Source organism: Salmo salar, chromosome ssa19 (assembly GCF_905237065.1).
Source record: "Salmo salar chromosome ssa19, Ssal_v3.1, whole genome shotgun sequence".
Classification (NCBI taxonomy): Eukaryota; Metazoa; Chordata; class Actinopteri; order Salmoniformes; family Salmonidae; genus Salmo; species Salmo salar.
In genome coordinates this window covers 36,951,062-36,966,974 of record NC_059460.1, presented here as the reverse complement: position 1 = coordinate 36,966,974, position 15,913 = coordinate 36,951,062, and the positions used below count along the sequence as shown (strand labels likewise).

Genomic DNA, 15,913 nt, shown 5'->3' with positions numbered 1-15,913 from the left:
CTGGCCTGTCTCCTGGTAGCGCCTCCATGCTCTGGACACTACGCTGACAGACACAGCAAACCTTCATGCCCCAGCTCGCATTGATGTGCCATCCTGGATGAGCTGCACTACCTGAGCCACTTGTGTGGGTTGTAGACTCCGTCTCATGCTACCACAAGAGTGAAAGCACCGGCAGCATTCAAAAGTGACCAAAACATCAGCCAGGAAGCATAGGAACTGAGAAGTGGTCTGTGGTCACCACCTGCAGAACCATTCCTTTATTGGGGGTGTCTTGCTAATTGCCTATAATTTCCACCTGTTGTCTATTCCATTTGCACAACAGCATGTGGAATTTATTGTCAATCAGTGTTGCTTCCTAAGTGGACAGTTTGATTTCACAGAAGTGTGATTGACTTGGAGTTATATTGTGTTGTTTAAAAGTGTTCCCTTAATTTTTTTGAGCAGTATATATATATATATATATATATATATATATATATATATATATATATACACACATACATACACACATATATCTTCTACTATATATATATAGTAGAAGAAAAATATACTACTAACACCTATAATAAATACTACAGTTCCAAAGGGAATACTGGAATGTACGCAGGCAGTCAGGAAGCAAGTTCAGGAAGTGAATAATTTAATAAATAAATGAAATCATAATACAAAAAACAAGAAACACAAACAACGCACAGACATGAAACAGAAACAATGACGCTTGGGGAAGGAACCAAAGGGAGTGACATATACAGGGCAGGTAATCAAGGAGGTGATGAGTCCAGGTGAGTGTCATTATTTATGCGCTGATACACGTAACGATGGAGACACGTGTGCACCATAACGAGCAGCCGGGTGACCTAGAGGCCGGAGATAAATATGCAATGATCAGATTAACAATGTGTGTGGACGCGTTGACCAAATTAATGCACGCCAGTAGACCTTTCCCGACTGCAATCAAAAGTTACAACTGACCACGGAATAAAGACCAACTGACCACGGAATAAAGACCAACTGACCACGGAATAAAGACCCACTGACCACGGAATAAAGACCATGGAATAAAGACCAACTGACCACGGAATAAAGACCAACTGACCACGGAATAAAGACCAACTGACCACGGAATAAAGACCATGGAATAAAGACCAACTGACCATTGAATAAAGACCTACTGACCACGGAATAAAGACCAAGGAATAAAGACCAACTGACCACGGAATAAAGACCCACTGACCATGGAATAAAGACCAACTGACCATGGAATAAAGACCAACTGACCACGGAATAAAGACCAACTGACCACGGAATAAAGACCTACTGACCACGGAATAAAGACCAGACTTCAGTCTGTATGCAACAGTGCACTGGTTTACTGGGAGAAGAGAATTCCTCTACCCAAGAATGGTAAAGCACTGGTTCTAACAGCCGACCAACCAGCTTGCTGCCGACTCTTAGCGAACTTCTTGAAAAAAAAAAAAATGAAGAAAAAAAAAATGGTGTTCAACCAGATGCAATGCCATTTCTCTGTAAACAAATTGACAACAGACTTACAGCATGCACTGCACTGACAAAAACAACTGATGATTGGGTGAAATACAATGATAATAAAATTGTGTGAGCAGTACTGTTAGATTTACAGCCAATTTCTCCTTTGGCCGTCTCTCCTTCCAGTTCTCTGCTGGCAATGACTGGAACGAACTACAAAAATCTCTGAAACTGGAATCACTTATGTCCCTCACTAGCTTTAAGCACCAACTGTCAGAGCAACTCACAGATCACTGCACCTGTACATACAGTGAGGGAAAAAAGTATTTGATCCCCTGCTGATTTTGTACGTTTGCCCACTGACAAAGAAAGGATCAGTCTATAATTTAATGGTAGGTTTGTTTGAACAGTGAGAGACAGAATAACAACAAAAATATCTAGGAAAACACATGTAGGAAATGTTATAAATTGATTTGCATTTTAATGAGGGAAATAAGTATTTGACCCCCTCTCAATCAGAAAGATTTCTGGCTCCCAGGTGTCTTTTATACAGGTAATGAGCTGAGATTAGGAGCACACTCTTAAAGGGAGTGCTCTTAACCACAGCTTGCTACCTGTAAAAAAGACACCTGTCCACAGAAGCAATCAATCAATCAGATTCCAAACTCTCCACCATGGCCTAGACCAAAGAGCTCTCCAAGGATGGTTTTTCTGCTAAGGAGACAGGACAACTTCACCGCATCAAAGGGACGATGGACGGGGCCATGTAGCGTCAAATCTTGGGTGAAAACCTCCTTCCCTCAGCCAGGGCATTGAAAATGGGTCGTGGATGGGTATTTCAGCATGACAATGACCCAAAACACACGGCCAAGGCAACAAAGGAGTGGCTCAAGAAGAAGCACATTAAGGTCCTGGAGTGGCCTAGCCAGTCTCCAGACCTTAATCCCATAGAAAATCTGTGGAGAGAGCTGAAGGTTCGAGTTGCCAAACGTCAGCCTCAAAACCGTAATGACTTGGAGAAGATCTGCAAAGAGGAGTGGGACAAAAATCGCTCCTGAGATGTGTGCAAACCTGGTGGCCAACTACAAGAAACGTCTGACGTCTGTGATTGCCAACAAGGGTTTTGCCACCAAGTACTAAGTCATGTTTTGCAGAGGGGTCAAATACTTATTTCCCTCATTAAAATGCAAATCATTTTATAACGTTTTTAACATGCGTTTTTCTGGATTTTTTTGTTGTTATTCTGTCTCTCACTGTTCAAATAAACCTACTATTAAAATTATAGACTGATCATTTCTTTGTAAGTGGGCAAACGTACAAAATCAGCAGGGGATCAAGTACTCCCCCCCCCCCCCACTGTAGCCCATCTATAATTTAGCCCAAACAACTACCCCTTCCCCTACTGTATTTATTTATTTTGCTCCTTTGCACCCCATTATTTATATTTCTTCTTTGCACTTTCTTCCACTACAAATCTACCATTCCAGTGTTTGCTTGCTATATTATATTTACTTTGCCACCATGGCCTTTTTTGCCTTTACCTCCCTTATCTCACCTCATTTGCTCACATTGTATATAGACTTATTTTTCAACTGTATTATAGACTGTACGTTTGTTTATTCCATGTGTAACTCTGTGTTGTTGTATGTGTCGAACTGCTTTGCTTTATCTTGGCCAGGTCGCAATTGTAAATGAGAACTTGTTCTCAACTTGCCTACCTGGTTAAATAAAAGTGAAATAAAATTACAAAAATGTTAGATTTCAGTGCAGCCTTTGATATTATTGAACATAACCTGTAGGGATGAGATCTGGAAGTTAAAGGACGACATGTTGCTTACTTAGCGAGTAGCACTGCTCACTGATTCAGCTCATACGGAGAGTGAAACTCAGGACCTCTGCCTTGAAAACACCCCCTGGTCGCACTATTAAAAAAGGCCTTCCTCAATTGCGGAAGGGGCGAAACTTCAGGCCTGAGAGTGAGTTTCACAGATCTCATCTGCTACACTAATCCCTTCAAGATCTAGCAATGTTAGTCATCAAAACAGAAAATAGCGCAGTTTGGTGACCCACGCTTGTGTGATGAGATACTTGGCGGAGACCTGAAGATGTCTAATTAACACAAGTCTCTTGCAAGAGTACTCATTATAAAGGGGTAACGTGACTGACTGGGTTAAGACTGTTAGCCTACTGAGCTAAAGCCTAGACATTGGTTCTGTCTCTTTCGAGGAGGTCAAAGGGTACCCGGTTCGCACCCAGTCAGTCAGTCAGTCACAAGATCCAAATTAATTAGGGAGTGTTATGGGGCTATGACAGGGCTATTCACACTCCCTTATAACGTGACTATAGAGGGGAACAGAAGGCTAAGAGATTCTTAGCTTTCAGGAATGGGGTCATAACAGCATATAGCCAAAACGGTTAAAACGCTAGAGCCAAATTCATTGGAAGAAAATATATGAAACTTTGAGAAACTTGAAATGATTGCTTGGAAACTCGATACAAACAGTTAATGCAAAATTGACCATATTGAAACTGAATAAATAATGATTATCAAAATGTAATTAGACATTTAAAATGGAATGCAGTATTAATTCAATTTCAAACCATGAAATACAAGTTAAATGTATGATTTAAAATTACAAAATTTGTGCATTTCCAAAATATTAAATTCAATATCCAAATTCAAAAATATTGAAATTGCTCCATAGGGGGCTCTGTGTTTAAGCCACTGTGCCTCCATCTTGGTACTCCCTCAACATTGTGTTGAAGCCACTGTGCCTCCATCTTGGAACTCCCTAACCACTGTGTTGAAGCCAGAGTGCCTCCATCTTGGAACTCCCTCACCATTGTGTTGAAGCCACAGTGCCTCCATTTTGGTACTCCCTCACCATTGTGTTGAAGCCACTGTGCCTCCATCTTGGTACTCCCTCTGTTGCGTCAAAAGACAGGTATTGATATTCAAGGCATTCACATTTTCAACTGATTTCAAAGATAAAACACCAGCAGGGGGCGAAAGAGTGTATGCATTGTGGAACCCATCATTAGCTTGTGTTTCCCTGGGGAACATATATACTGGTGCACCTTTGTGATAGCAGGTGGTGAAATGTTTGGTAAAAAAGCATTTCACTGGAAGTCCTTCATGGAAGAGGAGACTCTCATTCAGCTCATTTAGGATTCTGGAGACTCACCCGGTAGGCACATGGTCATTGTTGTGTAAAATTGTTGCCAGTTAGGTGTTTATTTGTGTTGAGAATTGAGACCAATTGTCTAATTTAGTATATAGTATAATTTAGATAATGACTACATTGAGATTATATATTTAATTTGAAATGACCTTACTTGAAGTAATGTATATTTTTTTGTGTTTTGCCTTTAAAGGTTATCAACCTAACTAACTGACTAAAGAAATAAAAGAAGTCAGAAGAAAATGTAGTTGTCCCTTGCGTCCTTCAGTCCTTAGAGGCCTTTTTCAAGTTTGGGCAAAGAGCTGCAGTGTGAACCATACACAACCTGACACTCACCATTGTGTTGAAGCCACAGTGCCTCCATTTTGGAACTCATTTTTAATTGTAAAAAATATTTTGGAAGCTATAGAAATGCATTCATTAAATGCCTACATTTGTTTTGACAAATGCATTATATTACAGACACATCATTGCATACTTGTAACTTACATGTGGGCTAAAACAAAAATTATGCTACTGGTCCCCACTACAACAAAATGACTTAACAATATGAGATTTTGTCCTGGAAACCTTTAATTGAAATACTGTATAATTCCATTCATTCCAATGGAGGACTGCTCCTACTGGGGAGTACCAATATGGCTGACTGGTGGCCTCAAAGCCTCTCACTGGCCAATACATAGCATCAGCAATCTAAGGTTTATATGACCAGGCCATTCCGTCTGGCCAGGACAGGGGTAAAAAAAGAAAAACATTGCAGGTTTTGCTGCTCTCAGCCAACTGATAGAGAGCACGGCCTGTTCTTTCCTCACTGCTATCCTACTCAATTGGCCAACTAACCAGCAACCCATCTATACTGAACAAAATTATAAATGCAACATATAAAGTGTTGGTTTAATGAGCTGAAATAAAGGATCTCAAATGTTCCATATGCACAAAAAGCTTACTTAGCTCAAATTGTGCACATTTTTGTTTACATCCCTGTTAGTGAGCATTTCTCCTTTGCCAAGATAATCAATCCACTTGACAGGTGTGGCATATCAAGAAGTTGAATAAATAATGATCATTACACAGGTGCACCTTGTGCTGGGGATGATAAAAGGCCATTAAAATGTGCAGTTATGTCAGTGCCACAGATGTCTCCAGTTGAGGGAGCATGTAATTGACATGCTGACAGAAAGAATGTCCGCCAGAGAATGTAATTTTCATTTCTCTACCATAAGCCACTTCTGTGATTTTAGAGAATTTGGCTGTACATCCAACCTGCCTCATAACCGCAGACCACGTGTAACCACGCCAGCCAGCGTCTGAGACCAGTCACCCGGACAGCTGATGAAACAGTATTTCTGTGTCTGTAATAAAGCCCTTTTGTGGGGTAAAACTAATTTAGATTGGCTGGGCCTGGCTCCCCAGTGGGTGGGCCTGGCTCCCCAGTGGGTGGGCCTATGGCTCCCCAGTGGGTGGGCCTATGGCTCCCCAGTGGGTGGGCCTATGGCTCCCCAGTGGGTGGGCCTATGCCCACCCATGGCTGTGCCCCTTCCCAGTCATGTGAAATCCACAGATTAGGATTTAATGAATTTCAGTTACTACCTGCCATCCCTTATGAAGTGTAACTCTGTAAAATCATTTAAATTGTTTATTTTGTTCAGTATAGCTACTTTCCAGGATACCAGCCCAGAGAGACTAGTCTGCAGCTAGGTAGGCTTACTATAGTAACTAGGTATTACCCCTCACAACAGCCCCAGAAAGACAGGTCTGTAGCTAGTTAGCTAGCGATGTTAGCTAACCCAGCTAGCAACTTCCCTGAACAACAACCCAAACACTACAGAGACCAGTCTACAGCTAGCTAGCTTGGTTAGATAACCTTAGCTAGCTAGCTGCAAACTGGTGTCTGTAGTGTTTGGGTCGTTGTCCAGGGAAGTTGCTAGCTTGGTTAGATAACCCTAGCTAACAACCCAAACACTACAGTGACCAGTCTACAGCTAGCTAGCTTGGTTAGATAACCCTAGCTAGCAAGCAATGTTAGCTAACCCAGCTAGTAACTTCACTGGACAACAACCCAAACACTACAGAGACCAGTCTACAGCTAGCTAGCTTGGTTAGATAACCCTAGCTAACAACCCAAACACCACAGAGACCAGTCTACAGCTAGCTAGCTACCCCTGGTCTGTGGCCCATTCCCCGGTTCAGTTCTATACCTGAGGCGGCGTACCAACTGCCAGCGTGACTTGCTTCTCTGCACACTGTTCGGTTGGACATCTTAACTCCCGAGCTGCCTATCTTGGTAAACCGGGACCTTGTCAGATAGAAAAAGAAAAACTCGGGTGTGGGTGGTGGGTAAAACAACTGTCCAGAAAGAAACCACTAACAAAAACGTCGACTAAGACAAAGAAGGAATGCAAAAAAATAGAAAGTTAGCCAGCTAACGTTAGATTAAAAAAAAAAAAATGCTGAGGAAAAAGTGAGTCTGTTTGATAGTTATCCAGCAGGGCTACTTTAAAATACAATATATTTTTTAAAAGCGATAATTACGGATGAACAAAAGCTCAATGTAATGTGTCTGTTGGTTGCCCCCCCAAAAAAGAACACCATTGACTTGAGTTAAAACCGGTGTGACATAAATCGGGATAGCTAGTGTGCATCGGGAATCGAAGTAACTAACAACCAGCCATTGGCCGGCGGTAAATTTTACTGTACACGGATTCGTAGTTTCTTAACGGCAGGTAAAAGACGGTGTTAAATCCGTTTTCTAAAAATGACATAAGGCTGCGTGGATTGGCTGCTCGAAGAGCATACAGAGAAACGATTCGTTATTAAAGAAATACAATGATTGTTAGGCGTGGCTATGACCCCAGCTGCAGAAAGAAGTCGGTTCACCTGCACGCAAATATTATTTTTAATTTCCTCCCAATTAAAATATGTAAAATGTAAAATAAATATTGTAACAAAGTATCGTTATTACGTTTTGAAGCTATTCAAAAAGAGCCCTTTTGCCGTAATATTGTGTACCGCAATGCCGTGACCCGGATTCGAACCGGGGTTGCTGCGGCCACAACGCAGAGTACTAACCACTATACGATCACGGCGAGCTACCAGGGCTTATAGATACATGGGATATATTCCCCTCATAGAACGCGCATTCACCGTATTTCGTTGAAGGTGTTGCTTATCCTGTAATTCTCATTTAATTGAAATCATGGTACGAGGTTGATTTTTCTCAATGCAAACCGTGCACTTTCGGGACTTCTTTGGGACGGCATAGCCCGGTTCCCCGGTTGAGTGGAGATTTTACTTAAGGACCAATGGAATGGTCTAAAATGTACAAACTCTGGGCACTGGGCCATGCAAAACGAACTTGCCCATTGTTGTGTATAAATGGGCGGATTCGATTATGCTGAGCGGCGAGCACCGGCAGCGGCCCGTTACATCATCGGGCATCTGTGCCACTCGGTCATTTGGTCAACAAAACCAGAAACATAAAATAAATGTTTTAATTGTCTAACTCGTCTTCATTCGGAAAGGCAGATAAAGCCCAAAAGCAATCACTTTTACATGTGAAAACAACGAATGCTACTCATTACTCCACATCACTTTGTTTTGAGCCGATTTTGCAGTGGGCTTTGAATCAATAGGAATAAATAATAAATACATCAGGATGTTGCCTTGTAGACTGTTTCATAGGTAAGGCTCCTTGCAGACAGCCTACTAGGCAGCGTCCTGATTTATCAGCCTCTGAGGCTGCTATTGAATCTGATAAACCTGCCAGGAATAGAGCCCACCCAGTCTTGATCATATACATAATGCACTGACTGCTAATCTGCCTGCAAGGAGCTTTACCTATGAAACAGCCTACAAGGTAGAATCCTGATTTATCAGCCACTGAGACTGCTATTGAATTTGATCAAGCTCTGAGGCTGAAGTTGAATCTGATCAACCTTTCAGGACTGGAGCTCACCCACTGTAAATGTAAATATTATCCATAAAACGTGAAGTGTCCCTTACAATTATACACATATCAGTTATGCATGCTAACAACTAGCACGTATAATTAGATAGCTAGCTAGCTAACTAACTAACAAGACTAGCCAAGTTAGCTGCTTGCATGCGATTGGCTTTGGTCTTGGGGGTGGCATACAGCCTGGGAGACATTGTTGCCTGTCAGGCATTGTTTAGGGCTTAGATGCCCCAAGAGCTCTTAGCTCATGGTAAGGAACATTTATCCTGCTAAGATTCTAATTTATAAACTGATAATGAGCACCAAACACAAATGAAAGTATGACATGTCTAGTGTAGCAATCAATAAAAACACGTCCTGATCCACAGTGGGCTCTGCCGGCTCAACCATACTGTCAATCTATCATAAATTATTATATTCCTATTTATAGAGTTAATCTCGAAAAAAATAAATAAATTGTAATGTCATGATCATGAGAAAATTATCTCGTGACATTGACAAAACAATTTTGTTATGTCGTGATCAATAGATAAATACATTGTGATCTCGACATAACGAGGGAATTATTTTTGTATCCATATGATCCTCTGTGGACTTCTGTAGTACTTGCATACGTCTCTTCTATAAAACAAAGTAGCCTATCGCAGGCCCAGATTCACAACCAAGGCAATAAAGGCGGGATCTGCATTGAATAGTAATGCAGAGTGGGGATTCATTTCCTGATTCTGATTTGTTCATGTTTATTGGCCGCTAGTGTGTCAATCTGTGCATGACAGTAGGCTGTTCCAGATTGCGAGAATTGAAAATGCGCCAACCTAACGCACATGATCTTCTAAATTGTCAAATCAGGGTTTGTACGGTCATGAAAAGTCATGGAAATATGTTTAAAAAAAAAAAGTTATTCACAAAGGCACACTTTTAAATATTATTTATTACTTTAAAAAAATCTACATATCAGCCATCATTGGAATTACCTTTTAGTTCATGTCTGTGTGCTGGATGTGAACCAGTGTGAGTGGGCCGTTGCCCGACGACAGAACAAGCAATATTTCAGTAGCAGGTATAAAATTATGACAGACAACAGACTAACTAGATAACCAATTAAAAACATAACTTGTATCAGTTCTCGCTAGGTAACTATAGCTAACAAAGCATTCATTTTGACCCCTTCCGCCAGCACTGTAGATAGCCTAAATAAATCCGTACCCGTTGGAAAGCTGGGCTTCACCTCAATTAAATAGTAGCCATGTAAATTCTACAAGGTTAAAAATATAAGAATAGCCTAATTGACAATTTTTTTTGCTGTGCATAGATCTCCCCTGAAACATGCATATTAGTGCCTTTATACTGTATGTGACCATGTCTAGTTAGATACAGCTCCTTGCTTTGAAGTAGCCAACCTTATCCATTTAATCCCTGATTGATTGAATGAGGGAATAATATGGTTGTAATATTTTATATGAAAAGGGTGGTAACCATCCTCCAGGATAGCTACTGGGTGTGCAGGCTTTTGTTCAAGCCCTGCTCTTACCACATTGTTGCCTTAACATCAGTCGCTCAACAGGACCTTGGGCAGACTTGGGTATTTCCGGGGGGGGATTAAAAGCCAAGCATGCACAAAACAGGAGCTCTCCAGATGGAGGGTTGACCACATGTTGACAAGGGCACAACGGTAGATGGTAGGCCTACATGGGATCAGACACAGCAGCCTTCAAATGTCAATAATGCTTATTTTTCCAGGCTATAATGAAAATGTGGTTAAAAGTCATGGAGAAGTAAAGGAAAATGTGTACGAACCCTTTTAACAGTGAATAATCAGAGGTCTCCTATATAGCATAATGTCATTTCAAGCACTGCTTACGAGCAATGATTTAGCTTATCATTACTTTACTGGAGGAAAGTTTTACTTACCATGACATTTGGTTCTCTTATGAATGAAGAATGTTCTGAATCAGAATATCGCTCAGAATATCAGACATTTGATATCAGTCATGGATGTTTAATGGGTATACGTGGGGACGTAACACACTCTTAACATGTACAGTCAATTACAGAAACAAACAAAAAAAACTGTGTTTGTTCAACAAACATGTACGATAGAAAATAATAAGAAATCAGTATACTCCAGCCGGTACATACAGTATAGAAACTCAGATGCAAAATTAAACACACAGCTTGTCTCTGATGATAAGTCGACCAGTGTAGTTTCTTCAGAGGTGTTAGATGCGGTCTTCATATTGAGACTTGTTCTGGAGGAGATGTGCAGCTAGAAATTCAATGGGATTATGAGGCCTGGAAGAGAAGAAGAGCTAGGATTAATACAAAAATCAGTCATCAAATAAAACATATAACATGATACAACATCTTTATTGGTCCATTATACAGAAACTGAAATGTGTTGTTTTATTTGGCACAGCGTCCAATAAAAACAACGAGGGCATTATTCAGTGTGCGAGTATTTCAGTGCCCAGCCTAACCACACAACACAGGCTGATGTTGTGAGACTGGGGTTATACAGCATAAGAGACAGGGAAAGGACATGTAGCCCATCCAATCTACCTCATCCCCATACTGTATTTATTTATTCATCTTGCTCCTTTGCACCCCAGTATCTAAACTTGCACATTCATCTTCTGCACATCCTACCATTCCTGTGTTTAATTGCTATATTGTAATTAATTTGCCACCATGGCCTATTTATTGCCTTACCTCTCTTATCCTACCTCATTTGCACATGCTGTATATAGATTTTTGTACTGTATTATTGATTGTATATTTGTTTATTCCATGTGTAACTCTGTGTTGTTGTACGTGTCGAACTGCTTTGCTTTATCTTGGCCAGGTCGCAGTTGCAAATGAGAACTTGTTCTCAACTAGCCTACCTGGTTAAATAAAGGTTAAATAAAAAAATAAAATGAAGCCTGGTTCATCCATGTTTCTTCCTAGGTTCCTGCCTTCTAGGGACTTTTTCCCCCCTTGCCAATGTTCTTCTGCCTCCGCATTGCTTGCTCTTTCAGGTTTTAGGCTGGGTATCTGTAAAGCACTGACGTAATTTTTTTTTTTTTTTTTTATAAAATTCGATTTATTTAAGCCCACCGTTCTTTGGCTAGCACAGAGAGTCCCTGTAGAAGGACTGGCACCACAGTCTGGTCCAGATATGCCCGTGTTGGGAGAGACTGAAGATCCACTTTCTGTTTAGATATCTTCTCTGTGTTGGACCTTTCGGTATCCTCGATCTTCTGGAGGGGAGGAGTAATGTAGAGGCATGTCAGCCTTTATTTCCCTAAGCCTCACAAGTTAACCATCATGCAGACAGTAAACAGTAACATTGATGTCTAATAACATGGGTTAATATTTCCCTAACCTCACAAGTTCACCATCATGTAGACAGTAGTTATCATTAAACAGTAACATTGATGTCTAATAACATGGGTTAATATTTCCTAACCTCAGCTCAAGGCTTCATTCACTTTGAGGTGAAACCATGTAGCAGAGGCTAATATTTCCCTAAAACAGTCTCTCTCACACACACACAAGAATCTGGGTTTACAGGAGACGTTGAATATGGCGATTCTCCTTTAAACCCAGGAAGCATCCATCCAACTTGCCATTCACCAGCGTTTCAAGCTTAATAATGTCAAAATATGTTCAAAGAATGGAGTTTCGCTGAGCAACTATCGTCATTAGTGCCAGTATGTACATCCAAAATAGGTTTAAATAAAAATGTACATGCAACTGGAAAAATGCCTTGTCTGGAAAGAATATAAATATTGTATTTGACCATCCGCCAAATCCACCTCTTCTGCACCTCCTGCAATACAAGTAATGCAATTACAATACACTGAATAAAGCCCATCTAGAAATATACAATCAATGTAAAAATGTAGCCTAGTGTCTACTGAATAAATCCCATCTAGAAATATATAATCCCTGTAAACATGTAACCTAGTGTCTACTGAATAAGGCCCATCTAGAAATATATAATCCCTGTAAAAATGTAGCCTGGTGTCTACTGAATAAATCACATCTAGAAATATATAAATCACTGTAAAAATGTGTCTAGTATATCTACTTACATGAAATATTATTACATGTAGCACGGCTGAAACAGATTGTTATGACGTTAACACACTGTTGTTGTAGGTGATAACTATCAATGACCTTTCCTGCTGCTGGATCAGTCGACCTGTGGGTGGCAGTAATGAGTGATTTTTATTGGAGGTGCAGAAGAGGTGGATTTGGCACATGTACACTTGGTCAAAAATAATACTTCGAATTTTTCCAGACAAGGTATTTTTCCCAGGTGCATGTAACTTTTTATTTAAACCTTTTGTGGAAGTACATACCGGCCGTAACGGCAGCAATGACGTTAATTGTTCAGCGAAACTCCATTCTTTGGTAAGTACCAAAACGTATTTTGACATTTATTAAGCTTGAAAAGCTGGTGAATGGCAAGTTGAATGGCTGCTTCCTGGGCTTAAAGGAGAATCGCCATATTCAACGTCTCCTGTAAGCCCAGACTCTGATTCAACACACAGTACAGTAACTTACAGCTGTATGACTCTCCATGCTCTGATCCATGCCCGTGTGATCTGAATGTCAACAAAACACAATGTGAGTAAAAAGGCAAAGGTGTTGATCAGGTATCCAAGTGAGGGCTTGAAACAAAGTGATTTAGCTATTCTATTTCTATGATAGCATGGCATTGGTCTCTGTTCTGATCTAGGATGTCAAAGCAACCAACCATCTGCAGCAAACAGATGGAATTGATTCTAGTAGCTAGTCTCTGTCAACTGTACATGACGAGGACAGCAGGGATGGGGAAGCCACTCTGAACATGACGGCGGGATTGGGGAAGCCACTCTGAACATGACGGCGGGGTTGGGGAAGCCACTCTGAACATGACGGCGGGGTTGGGGAAGCCACTCTGAACATGACGGCGGGGTTGGGGAAGCCACTCTGAACATGACGGCGGGGTTGGGGAAGCCACTCTGAACATGACGGCGGGGTTGGGGAAGCCACTCTGAACATGACGGCGGGGTTGGGGAAGGAAATTACTTCACACTGGAGGAAGTTAAGCTACACTAAAGCTATCCTCAAGAAAAAGATAGTTTACTCTACTAAAAGTTAAAACAGGAGAAAAAAAAAAAAAACTGAAATATTTACTACACAACAAACTTAAAGAGGATAAATAACAAAAGAAAAACTATTTAAAATAATAATTTAAAAGCAAATCTAAAAAGGTGTGATTTAAGATCTATTTTAAATATGTCCACAGTTTCAGTCCCCCTCAGGTTCTCTGACAGGCTATTCCAGAGGCTGGGGGCATAGTAACTAAAGGCTTCCTCTCCATGCCTCTTGGTCCCTCTCAGGTTCTCTGGCTGGCTATTCCAGAGGCTGGGAGCATAGTAAGTAAAGACTGCCACTCCATGCCTCTTGGTCCTAGGCTTTGGGATAATGTAAAGGTCAGTGCTGACAGAGCTACTGGGTACATAACTTAAAAGCATGTCTGACATGTATTGAGGTGCACAATCGTGGATTGATTTAAAAACCAATAGAAGAATCTTCAAATATATTCTAAAACTCACAGGCAGCCAGAGACCTTAAACCTGGTGTAATGTGTGCTCTCTGTCTGGCCTTGGTCAGTACCTGTGCTGTAACATACTGTATGTTTTGCAGTTGACCAGTGGCTTTCATGAGTAGACCAGACAGGAGAGAATTACAGTAATCAAGCCTGCTTGTAATAAAAGCATGGATGAGTCTCTCTGTATCAGCCTGAGAGAGAAACGGCTACACCTTGGCAATGTTCCTCAGGGGGTAAAAAGCTATTAAGGTCACATTCCTAATATGTAATTCAAAATTACAGCAACTTTACACAGACATTGAAGACGAGTGGGACAACATTCCACAGGCGCCACAATCAACAGCTTCATCAACTCTATACGAAGGAGATGTGGTGCACTGCATGAGGCAAATGGTGGTCACACCAGATACTGACTGGTTCTGATCCAAACAGCTACTTTATTTTTTGTCCTTATTTTTTTCTAAGGTAGTATCTGACCAACAGATACATATCTGTATTCCCTTTCATGTTGAAATCCATATATATTAGTGCCCAATTTATTTACATTGACTGATTTCCTTATATGAACTGTAACACAGTAAAATCTTCGAAATTGTTTAGTTTATATTTTCTTTCTGTATACATGTTACGTTAATTGTTCATTGCTCCCCAACACTGGACAAGTCACCAACTATGAGCTAGCTAATGTTAGCTTGCTAGCTACTCGACGTGGTCTCTAATCTTCGGTTTCCAAAACGCTTATAAATCTGAAAACCGCTACAAATAAATATCATGCTACATGATCTTAGGCGTTAGATATTCGTTATAATCGTATCTTTGGTTACCTTCTGCCATGGTTTATGTTGGTTCCTAAATTGATGTAGCCGCCGAAACAACAACAGCCAGAGAGAGCTAACCGAGCAACCGTCAGAAAATTAGGCGCTTTGATTGGCTATCCGTATTCCGGAAATGTGATTTTTAAAGGGCCAGTAGTGACATTTCTGAACGCAGTTGCACAGAGGATATATGATATTGACCAGATGCTCAAGTGACCGCTCTATAACAAATGAAAACAAATGTCTTCAGAAATGGTCCTGTGTGGCTCAGTTGGTAGAGCATGGTGTTTGCAACGTCAGGGTTGTGGGTTCGATTCCCACGGGGGACCAGTACGGAGAAAAAAAATGTATTAAATGTATGCATTCACTACTGTAAGTCGCTCTGGATAAGAGCGTCTGCTAAATGACTAAAATGTAAATTAAAGGCAGTCGGGAGGACGCATGATCAGGTGGGACCATTCACGCCAATGAGAGGGCAGTTATATGCTTGAAGAACTCCGATATAAAGTTTTTTTTTTTTAATCTCTCTCAATGTTGGCGGGGTGTCACTTGTCCTACTTATATCAGTACAGTCGTAAGAATCTAAACACCACGACACGTTTATTCGATTAAATAAGCCACATGTAACAAATAAACCATTACATTTAATTAACCAAACACGACACCCATTGATCTCCATACAAAAACTCGCCGCTTGTTGAGCGGGGAAAAAAAGTGAACCTGGAGAAGACACATTTTGTGCCCAGTTATTCCCTCGCTTCGCGTCTTCCCCTGTTATTTCAACAACAACAACAACAAAAAAACGAATATTACATTACTTTTGGTATGCCACGGTAAACTTCCACACTATTTATCTACTGTCAGTGCTTATCGATTTATGTGACTGTATTAC

General features: G+C 40.8%; 2 protein-coding genes, 1 long non-coding RNA gene and 1 other non-coding gene across 5 annotated transcripts in view; 1 reads left to right on the top strand and 3 right to left on the bottom strand.

Annotated features, from left to right (window-relative positions):
* The window catches only part of memo1 (mediator of cell motility 1), a 28,436-nt gene extending 20,926 nt beyond the window's left edge, over positions 1-7,510 (bottom strand). Inside the window, exon 1 of the mRNA XM_014157936.2 lies at positions 6,866-7,510. Coding sequence (XP_014013411.1) covers positions 6,866-6,926 — 61 coding nt within the window. The 5' untranslated portion in view covers positions 6,927-7,510. The remainder of the gene's footprint in view (positions 1-6,865) is intronic.
* Positions 4,547-5,123, top strand: LOC106578781 (uncharacterized). The gene is made up of 2 exons (XR_001322517.2): positions 4,547-4,673; positions 4,861-5,123. It is a non-coding gene; the product is annotated as an uncharacterized lncRNA (long non-coding RNA).
* A 171-nt stretch (positions 7,511-7,681) lies between the features above and the next one.
* Positions 7,682-7,753, bottom strand: trnah-gug (transfer RNA histidin (anticodon GUG)). The gene has a single exon. It is a non-coding gene; the product is annotated as a tRNA-His (tRNA).
* A 2,852-nt stretch (positions 7,754-10,605) lies between these two features.
* On the bottom strand, positions 10,606-15,208 carry LOC106578780 (protein dpy-30 homolog). 2 transcript variants are annotated; one of them, XM_014157938.2, is made up of 4 exons: positions 15,031-15,208; positions 13,174-13,214; positions 11,719-11,861; positions 10,606-10,914 (listed from the first exon to the last, which is right to left on the bottom strand). In XM_014157938.2, exons 1-4 carry the CDS (start codon positions 15,038-15,040, stop codon positions 10,842-10,844), a joined length of 267 nt encoding a protein of 88 aa, XP_014013413.1. In that variant the 5' UTR covers positions 15,041-15,208; the 3' UTR covers positions 10,606-10,841. The 2 variants fall into 2 exon arrangements, with proteins under 2 accessions (XP_014013413.1, XP_045558231.1); XM_045702275.1 differs by having other exon boundaries at positions 11,719-11,858; positions 15,031-15,162.
* Between the last annotated feature and the right edge of the window lie 705 nt (positions 15,209-15,913).

Coding starts and splice junctions, on each gene's coding strand:
- LOC106578780 (XM_014157938.2), bottom strand. Junction 11,862..13,173: donor GCATGGAGAGTCATACAGCT/GTAAGTTACTGT, acceptor CCTCCCCTCCAG/AAGATCGAGGATACCGAAAG. Junction 10,915..11,718: donor TCTGTGCTAGCCAAAGAACG/GTGGGCTTAAAT, acceptor CTTCTCTTCCAG/GCCTCATAATCCCATTGAAT.